The sequence below is a fragment of the Drosophila guanche genome, unplaced genomic scaffold (genome assembly GCF_900245975.1).
Source record: "Drosophila guanche unplaced genomic scaffold, DGUA_6, whole genome shotgun sequence".
Classification (NCBI taxonomy): Eukaryota; Metazoa; Arthropoda; class Insecta; order Diptera; family Drosophilidae; genus Drosophila; species Drosophila guanche.
This window is the reverse complement of record NW_022995753.1, coordinates 405,786-420,234: the sequence shown is the minus strand read 5'-3', so window position 1 is coordinate 420,234 and position 14,449 is coordinate 405,786. Positions and strand designations below refer to the sequence as shown.

Here is a 14,449-nt window from a genome sequence, read left to right as displayed (position 1 = left end):
CCCTGTATTCACTTGGCCCCATGGCTAGCTTGCTAAATAGGATTTTTTCTCCGACTTCGGGCTTTTAATTTATGTTCTTTTAAGCTAGATCTAGCTTTACTTATCTTTGGAATTTTTTTAAGATCCCTTCTAAGCCATTTTTTTCATTAAATGGATCCCCCATGCTCTCAGGCACCGAAATGGGAATATTGCGCCAGTTCTTTCACGTGTTTCTTGTTGGTATCATGTTTTAAAGCATTACGAATCATTTACGTTGAGGAACCGACTATTTTCCTCACATGAGGATAGCTTAAGTAAAAATACAAATGTATCCTGGAGAAATGGCAATGCATCGCCTTTTTTTGCAAAATACCTTCCTCTCACTAATATACGCTAATATAAAAAAACGAAAGTCAAAAATATTGTTTCGTTTGGATGTTATTAATTTTTGCAACAAAAAGTGGTCCAATTCCCCATAGTGGAGGAGGGTGCCTAATTCCTTCGATGTGTGTTTGTGCTCCACCAAAAACAATGCTTCATTTAACGCTGACCTTTCGGCTAAAAGCTTTGATACCCATACATATTGCAGCGGACTCCTAGCCCATGCCATTGGCCCCAAACTTACAACCAACAAACAGTGGGATAAATAGAAGTCCGAGAGAGCGAGAATGAGAAAGAGAGGAACAGAGAGAGAGAGAGAGTTGTGTTCCGCTTGCCATTTCGTTCCGCGAGCTTTGGCCTTTGTGAAAAGCTTTCAGCGTAGGGAGCTTTCCTACGCGAACGCGATTTTTTGGCGCCAAAAAAAAGATTGTTGAATGTTGTTTTGCCGTTTTGTTGTAGTTGTCAACAACTCAGATAGGGAATGCGCTTCAGGTATATTCTCAAAGTAATTCACTTTGTGAAAATACTAATTACTAAATATAAGAAAAACATAAATAAATAGTACAGGATACAGGATAATAATATCAATATCCAAGCAACTCCATCAAATCACTAGAAAGTTTCAAAAGGCATGTTTATTTTTAATATTTTATATCAATTCTGTCTTTGAGAATACCAGAATCAGTGTCAATATCCTCCCACTGTGAGAAATTCTGTTAAAAGCCGTAAAGAGTATTCAAAGTTCGAGCTTTATCGTTTACCTTCTCTATATGTTTCCCTCTTACTTGGCGTGTGTGGTGTTCGCCTTGTTCGATGGGCTCCTCCGCGCCTACTGGCAGTCGTTGAGGGGGTGGGGGGACTCGATTCGCTTCGATTCGCCGCTTCTCGACTTGAGAGCCGAACGCTGCCGAACATGGGCCCGACATAGGTCGCTAGTTTTCGTTCGTGTGCTGGGAATAGCCTCCTGGTTATCCTTCGTCGTGGGATGGTGCTGAGAGTGGGGAGGAAAAAACCAGGAGAAGGGCTAACTGTCTGGCTGCCAATGGCACTGGCAGTGGCACTGCTGCTTGCTGCCTGCTGCTGCTTTGCCAGTGTCGCTGGTGCTGGCGCTGGCTGGTTCTTTTGCTGATGCTTGGCTCTGGCGCGTTCACTGTGTCTCCTGCACTGGAAGCGTCAACTCCATTTGCACGCGCGCGCGTCGCGTTTCCGTAACATAGCGAGAGGTACGTACGTACGGTGCGCGTATACGATTACGAGTCGAGTGTCGGCATCCGAGCATCGGGAAATCGGCAGCAAGTAACGGTAGTTTGCTCTGTGGTTGGTACGTGCGTGTTCAAGGCTATACCTGCAGCAGGCACTGTGGCCTGCAGCCAGCATCCATTTGGCTACTCTTTTACTTAATAAAGAACAAAAGTTGCAAGTTGTTGTTGCTGTTGTTGCAGTTGCCATTGGAGGAAGAGTCAGGCAACTTATTGTTTGCGTTGTCCATTAATTCTGGGTGCGTGGCTCATGGGTGTGCAGAGCAGAGGCGTCAAAACCGCCAAACCGCCGCGCGGCGGTGGCATCAGCGTTGGCGGCGCTGCCAAGCGGAAACGGAAGTGCAATGTGCCGATGACACCATCTTGCTTTTCCCTTTTAATTTTTTTGACGTGTTTTTTTCTTGTTTACATTTGAATGAAATGAAATGCGGAAAATGGTGACAGAAAAATCGGTACAGAATCACTCCAACATTTTGCTCGCAAAAAAAATGCATTAAAAATTGAATTAAAATGCACCAAAAAAATGTACGGAAATGTATGGAAAAAATACATGCCATGGCCACAATGTAATTGAAATAAAAAAATAATTTAGGATGGCTTTCATGAAGGTTTTTTTTTTTTTAATTTTTGTTGACCACAAAATAGTCCGAGAAAAATGGAGGGAAATTTAAAGTGAAATGTAATTAAATGCATGCAAAAATAATCCCCATTTCCCACAATGTAAAGTGAGTGAGATATTCGAGTTAATGAAAGGAAAATGATGAATATGTAAAAAATTCGTCAGCCAACAAAAATTAAGATTTGAGTTTGCGATTTCATGGTATTCCAAGTATGGGAAAATGGGTAATTTCTTCAAATTAACACTTGGAAATTATTTGCATTTAATGAATACTTGTGGAAAATTCATTCAACGGATATCTCTTTCAGGCAATTTTCAAACGAAAAATAAAATCAACGGAGCAAACATTTGTTAAGCTGAAAAATTCATTAAAAATTTAACGTGAATTCAATTTATGACATGAATATGCATGATTGTCTTGCAGAGCAATTGCATTAGAATTGTATTTAGTAAATATTTCTTACATGACACATAAGTAATGGAGAATAGCTGGAAAAAAATTGCGGGGCCAGAAGCTGCAAACAAATTTCTAAAATATTTTGCAAAAAACTCCCCTGAGGAAACTCTCTCGACGGTGAGGAAATAGAAAAATATAAAATGTATGCATTATTGAATAGGTAATTTATTGCATTTTGTGCTGGTATTTTGTTCGCTAGGCAAAGACCATTTTCTAGTAAATAATTGTTGGAACAAATTTCTAGAAATTGTGAATTTTGGTTTAAATTCGTTTGTTAGGAAAGGGCAACCAACACATTTAAAATATGAGAAATGCGAGAAAAGCAGAATCCATATGATATTTGGAAACAGATCAAATATTTGTTATTAGCTGGACGGAGTGGGCCAAATAAAACATAAATTATATTATTATAGTTGTTCGATTTTTGTTCCGTAATACAAACCCATAAAAAACATAATTTATTTACATAAATATGTATATGTAGATGTCTGTGTAACTACTTCAGAAGAATATTCTACACAACTTAATTTTTGAATTAAAAAAATTGACACTTTTATAACTTTACTTCAATAATTATTTTTTAAATTATAAAACGTTAAAAAAATCATTCCTTTTTCCAAGAAAAATCCTTTGTAAGAAATAAACGGTTCTTTCTTGAGCAAAAATCATTTCGGCCCCCCACTGGTTATAAATCCAAAGGAATTACGAACAAAAATTGCTAGGAAAACTTTTTTAATTCATATTTTAGCAAACAAATTTTAATCAAGCAAAATTCCACTTTTAAATTCGTTGACACTCAAAGCAACTTTTGAATGCTGCTAGCGAGCGAGGAATCCCCGTGAGTAATAATAAGGAACACAACACAGGATGGAAGGGGAAAAAAAAGCAACAAGAACACACCGAAAACAACGCACAGTATGGGATCAAGGGAGCTGGGGACAGGACAGAGAGACGGGACGGACACTCCTCTCAGCACGGGGCACATCAAAATATACAACGAATATATGTACATATATGTACGCACTCGTCGTACTCGTATTTATGTGCATAAATGAAAGCCAAAAACTAAATCTAAAAAAAATATGTGTAATATTCCGCACAGCAGGCAAGAGAGAGAAATTCTTCACACGCGAAATGTTGCAGCAGCAGTAAATAAAACAAACGGATAAAAAGAAATGTATGGTATATACGAGTATATGGGATAAAAGAGTGGGTAGGGGCGTGGAAATGTGGGCTGGGATATAGCGCAGTGGAATGGGAGACTGAAAGGCTGAGAAGAGTGTAGACCCCAATCCTCCTCTAAATGAAATATTAAAAATAAAAATAAAAACCGGTAAAAATACTATATGGTAAGGGTATTTTCGTCCTGCAGGATTACACTATGTTCAGAGGCAAACATTTTTGGGATTTTTGTTAAAATTAGTAAATTAAACAAAGGTAGCAAACATTTTAAATATTTTTCATAAACTAAAAAAAAAATGCAATTTATATGCTGTTTGCAACTACAAAAAAAAAGGGTCTTAACACGTTGAAAATTTCACATTAAAATCTCAGTCATAGACAAAACTGCTCTGCCCCTCGCTTTCGCCTCTCTCTACAGAACGATGTGTGGCCACAAGGGGTTACATTTGACTACACACATGCATGTATGCATACACACACACATGAACACACTGAGTGTGCTAGGAAGCAGTATTCACACATTCGAAAGTAACGCATAATGCGTCATTTTTCACTTGAGCAGCAGCATACAGCATAATAACCTAGCCATCACGCAATGGAGGAGGCATTGAAGGGAGAGGCGCTTTATATGAGGAGTCTAACAGGAAGATGGATAGAAAATGAAGAAACGAAGAGAAAGAAAATGACTTGGCAGAAAGAGCTTAGAAGATAGAGAGACAGAGAGAGAGAGCGTGGCAGGCAATGACAAAGAAGAGAGTGTGTAAAGTACAGTGAGATCTCCTATTGGTGAGACACATCTATAGATAAAAGATGGAGAATCAAGAGTGTTGAGTTTCCAATGAAAGATCCAAAGAGACCAAAAACCAGGAACTGTAAGATTTCCAATTTTCGCAAAAATTTGACACCAGAAATCATTCAAGTCAAAGCAGAGTACAGTACATCGTACCACCGAAAAGCGTGAAACAATTTGTTCGCCCTGTGGACTTTCTACTGTTTATAAGAAGAAACATAGAAAGATGATTTGTTATTGCAAGCTAGGGAGAAAATTGACTGCTCCGTAGAACACAAGCCCTCAGTACCACCCCAGTCCCGCAATGTGCAGCTTGCAAAGTATTTGCGAGGCGCTAGACAAAAGCGTATCGTATTCTGGGCTGCATCCAACCACTCCACTGCCGTATCCTTAGACGTATCCGTATCTAGCCGAACGAGTATATATCCATCCAGCGAGTCATGTGTTTGTTTACAGGCAACTCGAGTGCACTTGAGCGGTGATACAGACGGAGAAGGAGCACTCTCTAAGCCAAAGGACCACCAGGCCCAGGCCAGGACAATCTGATGCTGCTGCACTTGATGCGTTGAGGAGGCAGGACAGAGGACAGAGAACAGAGAACAGAGAGCAGAGGCGTGAGGTGTGGCAGGTGTAGATGTCTGTGCCACCGACAAACAAGCTGCAGTTGAGTGTAGGATAAAGAGAGGAATTTAAAGAATTCTCTTCTACAAAAAGCCAAAAGCGGAGGCAAACAGACTCTTTCTTTCTTTCGACACGTTCGTGCCGTTCGTGTCTGTCTGTTGACCTGCCCCAATGCTCTATGTGTGTGCACCTTTCTCCTCCATCTTCTAGCATCTCAAAGACACCTCTTTCCCCCTTACATTCGTTTCACTTACTCCACTTTGACACGTCTGATTTGATGTCAAGGCAACATTTACATTCATCGTTGGAAAAGAAGCCTGCAAGTCAAGGCGGTTCGGTGGCGAGGGCCAACTAGCCAGACTATCACGTCTTACGGAAAAACTCAATGGTTGCTGGCGTGCATTTCTAAAGACCTGTCGTCGCCGCTTTATTATGTTCTGCTAGAAATTATTAGCCACCAAGAGGGTGCCCCGCGTTTCATTTGGGCAAATAACGAACAAATTTCCCATAAGCGAATAGGATCCAATTTTCTAAAATAATTTTTAGGTTTCTTTGCTATATCTTTGTGTTGAATTTATATTCGAAATTTTGCATTTTATTGCACTTTTTACTAAAATAATTATCTATTTCTGTTTCTATTTGTATTTTTTTTTAAGTTTTTCATTTGTTGCAGCGGTTTTTGCTCTTTGCTTTTACCTTATTATTTTTTTCTTCCGTCCTGCTGCTGCTTCCATATGTTTTTTGTGGTTTTTTGTTGCTCTGTTGCTCCTTGCTTCCTTTTCCTTTTCCTTTTGTTGATTAATAATTCATTGGGCTTTCCACGCTTTTCTTGCGGCATCGTTGTCCAACCATAATTCATGTGGCGCCCGCCGTCCGTTTGTATAAAGAAAAGGCAAAAAGCGAACAGCACACAAACAATTTATCGGTGGGTGGTGGGACCAGGAGACACAGTGCCCCAAGAAGGTGCAGCAGTTGCTCCACAATGAGCAGTAGTACCTACTAAAAGTACTCTTGCCATTGCCCATAAAACATTCAAATGTACAGCGATCAATGTTAAGCGCCAAAACATTTTTTTTGTTTAAGATTCTACACATGTTCGTTGTTATTCAATATCTTTATGGTCTCTTTCTTATATTTTGTTTTTCTATTTTTTATTTCTTGGGTTTAATTCTACTTTCTTCTGTGGGTGTAATCTATGCCTCAAAATGACATTTTCAATTATTTATGTTGTGCAAGGGGTATCCTTATGGCTGTAATGCCTCGCACTTTTTTGTACCTGGCTTTTACGGCACTTTCCGCTTCTGACAAAACTTTTTAATGCGTGTGCCTGTGTCTGTGTGATATATATACTTTTTTTTGTCAGCTTTTTCATGCATTTTATTTACGTTTGTTTGTCTGCTTGTTTGCTGACTCTCGTACACGTAACTGCATTGGACAGCAGAAATTGTAAAAATCATTTGCTGACTTTTTGTCCCAAAAGTTTCACTTCAAATGTTGGCTGGCACCCCACTCGCCGTCTCTGGCTCCCTGTTGGCCTCTTGGCCTCTTTCTTTCATGATGTGGCTCTTGTTATCTCACTCACTCTCTATCTCTCAGTCACGCATTTCAGAGTCTCCTTCTCTGTCAGGCTTTTGGGAATTTTTCTCAGCCATCTCTGAATTTCATGGCACAGGCCTCATGTTGCATTTTAATTGCAAAAATCTAGTTTTATTTCTGTTTCGGGTTTCGGTTTTTTGTTTTTTTTTCTTTTTTGCAACTGTCTATTGTCGCTATTCTAGAGAATTGATGTGCCTCTCTGTCTCTCTCCCTCCCACTTGCTCTGGGTGAATGGCTGCCAAAGTCAGGCAGGATGGGGGCCAAAGCACAGAGACAATCCATTTTGTCAGTCCAACAATTGAAGCCAAATGTGGTTTTGTTTTGGGGGATACGAAAAGGGTATATCTGTTTGACAGGGGGGGGGGGGGAGTTGTATGCAGCCTGAGAGGAGGTGAAAAGAGAGCGGCCAAAAGGCGAAAAAGAAAAGGGTAGTCAAGCGACAGACAGACAACCAAAAAGCAATTATGCGAGAAGCTTCGTTGCGGAATTTGCAACAAAACAATAAAAACTAAAAAAGGAAACATAAGAAATGCAACACACAAACGGCGCATCATCGCCATGGGATCAGATATCGGGAAACAAATGAAGACTAAACACAGCCAGGGGGATCGGCCAGCCACCAAATGTGCATACAAGCTCTGCGTCAGTTCCCCAACATTCTGTCAACACAAAGACTGAGAGAGTCAGAGATCCAGAATACCATCGGAAGAGCGGGAAGCAATGCATTATTCGAACCATCAGTGTAGCGTTTTTGTAACTTCCGAAAGAGATCTGGCATTATCTTTTTTTTTATCTATCACGGAATGCGTGAGCGCCCATCGGTCGTTTTTGTCGTGCAGTGAAAAAGTACCAATTTTATTGCTGTTTTAAATGTCTCATAAATTGAAAAATACGATTAACTGATCCCATTTTTTGGATGCATTTTATTCAGTAGGGTTTTTACCACCTGTTTTGTAATGTGAACAATATCTAGTAGTTGGCGATGTCTTCGTAATTGTATGTCAAAGTGAGGCCTTCAATATGTATCAGTTCGTGGTGAAAACTAATTTTTGAAAAAGGTTTTTTTAATAGAGTGCCACCTGGTTCCACCTTGAAACCTATTAAACCTAATAAATGATTGTTAAAATGTATATAGTCAGAAATGCCACATTTGACCACAACTCTTACAATTTGCATTTATAGATCATAACCTCAAATGAGAAATTGGAACACAATGAAGAAGAAAATTGTGAAGTAGGGTGCCATTTTGCATTGCATTTAAGCCACCGTATTAGTCACTAGCTATGCTGGAGGGATAGAGTTTGATATCAAGTGTAATATTGTTTTAAAATGAAGACTCCCATGGAGTTTTGGAGTTCTCAGTTGTTAATTTAGGACAACAAAAGTGGTCATTGGGACCATAGTGCAATCGTATGGATTCGGAAACACACAGTTTCCTGAAGTTTCTTTCTTATGCTGCTCCTTGCATGTACGTACCCACGCGGCTTGTGCTCCATTTCAATGAGAAATATAGAGACAAGAGACAGGCCGCCCTGCCACACGCATAAAAGTATGCTAAATTATTTCTTTAGCTGCAGAAGCATTGCATATCCCAAAAACCTCATTCACGCAGCAGCAGCACCAGATAGAACAGAACAGAACAGCACCTGAATGACAGAGAGTGGGGATATTGTGGGTGTTATCTCTCTCTCTCTCTCTATGTCTATATAGAAAGAGTTGGGGCGGGGGGAAGTCCCTAAACATGTGCTGGCTGTGTGCCAGCTCGTGTCGCAAAAGCAGAGACAGCACAGGCTCCTCTGTATCCTTTTGCTGCTGCTGCTGCCTGTCAACAATTGGCATGCACTAATTAAATATTGCTTCGATTCCGGTTTCGGTTTCGGTTTCGGTTACCAATTTCTCACAGCCCCATCCCCAACACCGCCCCAAAAACTGGTCAAAAATTGGCCTATTCTATTCTATATATATTTTTTTTATTTTCGCTAACACGATACAAAGGATGACACTGCTTTATAGAGATATAGAGTGGAATATACTGGGAGATAGAGGGGGGAAGAGACTGCTGTTGGCTGTAGGATTAGAAGGCACTCTCTTCCCCATCCATGCTGCCTCTCCTCCTCTCTTGTTATTGTTATCCTTGTGGTGCAGTTTTAATAATTCAAAGTGCCTGCAATAGACGACTGGCTGCTGCTGCTGCTTTGGGCTTTTGCGTTTGTATGTTCTGCCTTCTGGATGTCCTTGTTGGCGTTGTCCTTTTGTTTAGCTTTAAACCGCACCACATTCAGAGGCACGCACACACACAATAAATACAAGGAGCAGCAGGGGGGCTAGGGCACACTGCCATTACGTACCGAACCGTACCAGAAGGTATAGCTACGAAGTGGACTGGACAGCGGTCGCTAAACCATACCCTTTATGTCAACGCCACATGCCACATGGCACATTTCTCTCCTGCCTCACTGGCTAATGCTCCTACTGGCCCCGTGATGTTGGGCCATTCTGCTCCTGCCAACGTTCGAACGTTCCAATGTTCACGCAAAATGAAGCCCCATCCCCCGACCCCCCTGCAGCCTCAGGCGATCGTTTTGAAGGCTACAGCACTACAGCACTGGCTACTGGGAAGTACAGTCACCGCTGGAAGTATAGTCAGGGATATGGTATAGATGTATGTGGGAATGTCCGTCATATTGTGCAGAGTTTTAACTGTGAAAAATAACAAAACAATATAGAGAATATAACGATACAGATTAAATTATTAACCGTTATACAGCCATCATTCATCATTCATCATCTGTCATCCGTCAACTGTCATCCTTCAAGTCAGGGGCAGGGGGGCAGCTGAGGACGTCTATAACTCTAGGCCAGAAGTCATTGGACCATTTATTTGCTGTCAGCTACTTCCTCGACTCTCTCGATAATATATGAATTTTATATCGAAATAAATTCATAATTAAGTGCATGTTTTATTATTATATATTTTTGTGTATCAGGATAATTCCCTTATCTGTCCCGCGCTCAGTGCCACAGCGTTGGATCAATATTTATTAATCCTGTCATAAAGCAAAATTGGGCCAAAGAGTCATCAATTCATGATGAATATGTCCCTGACACACTCTTAATATTTATTTATTTATTTATATTAAATATGTCTTTAGCTTGGAAATCAGTCAAGAACTAAAAGAAGATATTCTTAAAACAACAGATGAATAAAATCCAAGAATACGAACACGAAATGAAGGAAAACTGTGTGTGAGAGAAAGGCGTAAATAAATCATTAGAGGGCGAGCGAACGTCAACCACTATGCCGCTCTCTCCCAGAGCGACCCTTCAATCTCAGATTTATAATTATCGCTGCAGTAGTTCTGGGAATGGATGATGTTGTTGTTGGGTGGTCTGAGCACTGGGCAAACAGTTCTACTAATTAGAGAAAGGTTGACAGGAGCTGCTGTTGCTGCATTCGCAAGGACACGCGCGTCTGATGTCGCAGTTTGTTTTTGTTGATTTTTGCCACTGAAAAGGCGGCACGGTACTGCGGGCACGGGTCAAGGCGCGGGTTAAATGCATGCCACATGCCGCATAAAGACACACAGCCAGGCCAAAAATTGGTTGTATTTCTGGTTGCATTTCTCTCGTTTTTTTCTGGGGAAGAAATTAACTCGATTTGTGGAAAGAGCGACAGCCGCCCCAGCAAAACTTCTCTCTCTTATTGGCCAAGGACATTGCATTGAAAGAGCCTTGGGAATTGGATTTTGGATTTGAATACTCCTTCCTTCCCACCCCACAAAAAGGGAAATAGCAGCAGCAGCATCAGCATCAGCCAAAGGAAACATCTGCCCAACCTTTAGGGCATAAGAAACAAATCGAAATCAGACAGAAGAAACGTACGGCAGATACCCAGTACAGACATGATTCGATATTAAATTCTCGGGCATTCTCCTTGGCCGCATTCACTTGTGCACTCCGAGTCGAGTCATCAGTGTGTCCTCTATGGCCAACTCTATTTACTTCTCTGTGCCTAACACACCCCATGAAACCCTACCAGTGCTGGGTGTACAAATCCGAAGCCTCGACGTGCCTCGAAATGAAAATTTTTCGGGGCAAAAAAAAAAGTGGCTGCAATAGAACGGAGCGGTGCGGCGGCCGGAGGGAAGCTTTCGAAATGCAGAGGCAAATGCAAATGACAAAATAATGCGTTCAGGCAGCAGCAACAGCACCAGCAGCAGTACAGCAGTCAAAAACGGACGACGGGTAGCAGGAAAGTGAGGAAATGTTTCGGTGGGAAAATGGAAGGAAAACAGGAAAACACGTAGCTGCAGGCGCAGGCGGCACTGCTGGCCATTGCAAATGGCAGGGACCACCATCACCATTTGGGCCGCAAAGCCTACGATTTTTCCTTCCATCCGATTTAGAGGCTGAAACTTGAACTAAAATTACCTGAAAATATGTCGGCCATAATGAGGGGAAAAAATGACAGTGTTTAAGCCAAGCCCCCTTCAAGGCTGATCTGGTGGGTGGGAAAGTGCGGCTGTTCTACTCCGTAATTGGGTAATCAAAAATCGAGGCAACTCGAGAGAAAAACTTTAAAGCAGGTCAGGGAAATTGCACATATGGAATGCACAGGAGTCGAATTATTTATATGGAATTTGTTACCCGAAAGGCTAAGTGATGGATACTGGATGAATGTGTGTGCTCGTTATTTTTGTGCTTATTATTTATTTTATTTATGGGTCGAGGCTTCAGAAGCTCGCATCCTGCCTTGGTCCTTAATGGGTCGCCATCGCCATTGCGAAATTACGCATACGCATTGTGGCCTGCGAGTGTAATCCAATTTAATAGCGTACCCGGCCTTTGGTGCAGAGTAGAGGAGGGTTGGCAACGGGTGTTATGTTGGGGGGGAATGGGTACCGACGGGGACGGGGGCGATGGTAGAGGGGAGAGAATAAATTGCAATTTACTTGCGTAAATTTAATAAAGTTTCCCATCTCTCTGGTGTCCTGCTCTCTCTCTCTCTCTCTCTCTCGATTATGAAATGTGCAACATTGCTGCATCCCTTTTGCTGCATGCAACTTGCTGTAATGCAATCTGTTTTGCTGTTTGCACGCCCGCCTTGAGCCGCAATTTCATGAAAAGCTGTTGAAAATAATTAAGATGAAACGGCAAAGATTGCTTCACATTCATTTCTTTAGTCACAGCGAGCCACTGCATCAGCCACTGACATCGTCTTATCCTTCAGAGGCCCCTTCCTTGCTTCCCTGATGCATGTTATTATTATGCAATTTACTACTTATCACTGGAATGCATATGGTTGCTTGGGGATGCATTGAAGTTCTTGAATTTAAGGGCTTATGGCTTCTACGATATGAAGAGGGAAAGGAACAGAGACAAAGAAAGCCAGCCCCCTGTGCTGTCAACCATCAATTGACTTTCGTTTGAGCTGCCCCATATTCGTGATTTTTGCATTATCTCTGACTTGCAACAATGCAACAGCTAATCAAATGTTGTCACCTTTTCTAATCGAACTTTGAGCGAATTATGGTATATTTTGTGGCTGTGTTTTTAATTGAAAATTGTATTTGTTCTATCAAGTAAATTATTCTGATACTAGATTTTCCCCTAACTTGCCTACGATTTCCAACCTCCACTGTGGACTCAAAGTAATTTGGCTCACAAGATGACGACTAACATGCTAAATTGAAAATGTAATCCGTTAATGCCCCCCAAGCACTCACTCTTGTCTGCCCACCACGCACTGCTCTCAACTCTTCTCAAGGTTCTACTTAGCCGAGCATTTGCTGAGAGCCCTTTTGTTGGGAATTAATTAAGCGACAAAAGACGCAGCAGCAGCTTTATTAATTGAAATAAATAGCAACGAAAAACACACACAGAACAAGAAAAACCAAATCCAACAAGAAATTGAATAAAAGTGATGGATGGAGAGAGAGAGAGGGAGAGAGAGGGTTGCGGCAATATATGGGTGAAGTGGATAGCTTAAGCTAAAATGCGCCTAATCGATAGGATTTCTAGCTAAAATAAAAGAAATCCACAAACGTGGAATCGTCAAGAAATAACTAAAAATCAATGAGACTATTTTTCGTTTGGCTCTTTGAGCACCTGACTCTACAATTTCGTGGGATCGTGTGGGTTCACATGTTCCCCTGCAAATGCCAAAACTAAAAGACACCAAATAAAATGCATCGGTGAAAGAAGCATCGTGTTAAGGACACACTAACAATGTGCGCAAGAAACTCGCTCGAAACTTTACTCTACTCGCTCTTTTTTTTTTTGTTTGCCATTCCCTGCCAATCGTGTGGCTCGCCTTTCTCTATCTTTCTCTCTTGCTGTCTTTCCTTCTTGCCTAGTTCATCAAAGACACGAAAGTGTGCGTGCGTGTCGGCTCAAGCAAATCCGCCACATGTCCCATGCTATCCCACCCGCCGCTACTACCAGTGATAGACGCGTGTGCAGATCCCATGAAATGAATACCTAAAGCCTACCCAAAAACAAAAAGAAAACAAAAGAAACGGAAAGTTATTCAAGACGAAGCGGGAATACCCTGTTCCTTTGAAATTCGTTCGATCCTTTTTTAGTTTGTCTGGCAGATCGAAGATTTGCTCGTTGCGAATGTGTCCGCTTGTTTATGGGCAATTTGAACAGCAGTCACGGGTATTAGTCATTGTTAAAATCGATCTTAAGTAACAGTGATGTATTTTCCATTGAAACAAATCCATGGTTAGAGTATACATAAATGAGAAATATAAATATGATGCCAAGCGACGGGCGCGTTTTCATGCATCCCTTTGTCCCCGAAAAGCCTATTTAAGAGGGTATTACAGCCTAGGCATTAGAACATGCTTAAAGCCTCCCATAGACACCCAAAGCGCGGCTCAACCGTGTTGCGGCAGCAGCAGGTGCCAGTGAAAGGAAAAGTAAAAGGAAAAGTGAGATTGAAACTGATTTCATTAACATTCTGTGAGAGACATTAGAACGCCAATCGATGCTGTTGTAGGGGAGGAGAGCGAAGCTTAATGCAGATGTCAATTAACTTGAAAATGCCATAATAACGTACAGAATTGTCTATTAATATTCGTACAGTGGGTACTTAAGGTGTCTCTAAATGTGTTTTGTGATGTGTCATTTCGCTATCTACAATTATACCCAATATTAGCTCGATCTGATTGGTTTTATAAAGGATCGATCACCTTGTTTTTAGGGCACAATTTTCGCTCGTTGTTATTCTCTTTGTCTCCCAAAAGACCAACCCCATAATGAAACAAAAGCAACAACAAGAAAACTGCAATAACTGTGCACATAATAAATGTTTAACGTATCTGCATTGCGGGTTCGTGCGGTGTGCGTATTTTTAGATTTATAAACTTTTTGCTTTGCCGTTTAAGGCATGCAATAAAATCCAAAACAATAAAAAATCAAATACACTAAGGCGTGCGCTAAAAAAAAAATAAACAAGATTAACAAAAATAAATCAGCGACAACGATTGAAACGGTAAAAACATCATGCAAATCCGTTCGAGGCAGCTGCGCAGCTGCGACGGCGGCGCTACTGAAGCCAG

General features: G+C 41.2%; 1 protein-coding gene across 2 annotated transcripts in view; it reads left to right on the top strand.

Annotated features, from left to right (window-relative positions):
• The window catches only part of LOC117588579 (mannosyl-oligosaccharide alpha-1,2-mannosidase IA), a 60,465-nt gene that overhangs the window by 6,621 nt on the left and 39,395 nt on the right, over nucleotides 1-14,449 (top strand). Inside the window, exon 2 of one of the 2 annotated variants that reach the window (XM_034279979.1) lies at nucleotides 11,080-11,101. The exons of the other annotated variant lie outside the window; for it this stretch is intronic. Coding sequence (XP_034135870.1) covers nucleotides 11,080-11,101 — 22 coding nt within the window. The remainder of the gene's footprint in view (nucleotides 1-11,079; nucleotides 11,102-14,449) is intronic. 2 annotated transcript variants of the gene reach the window in all.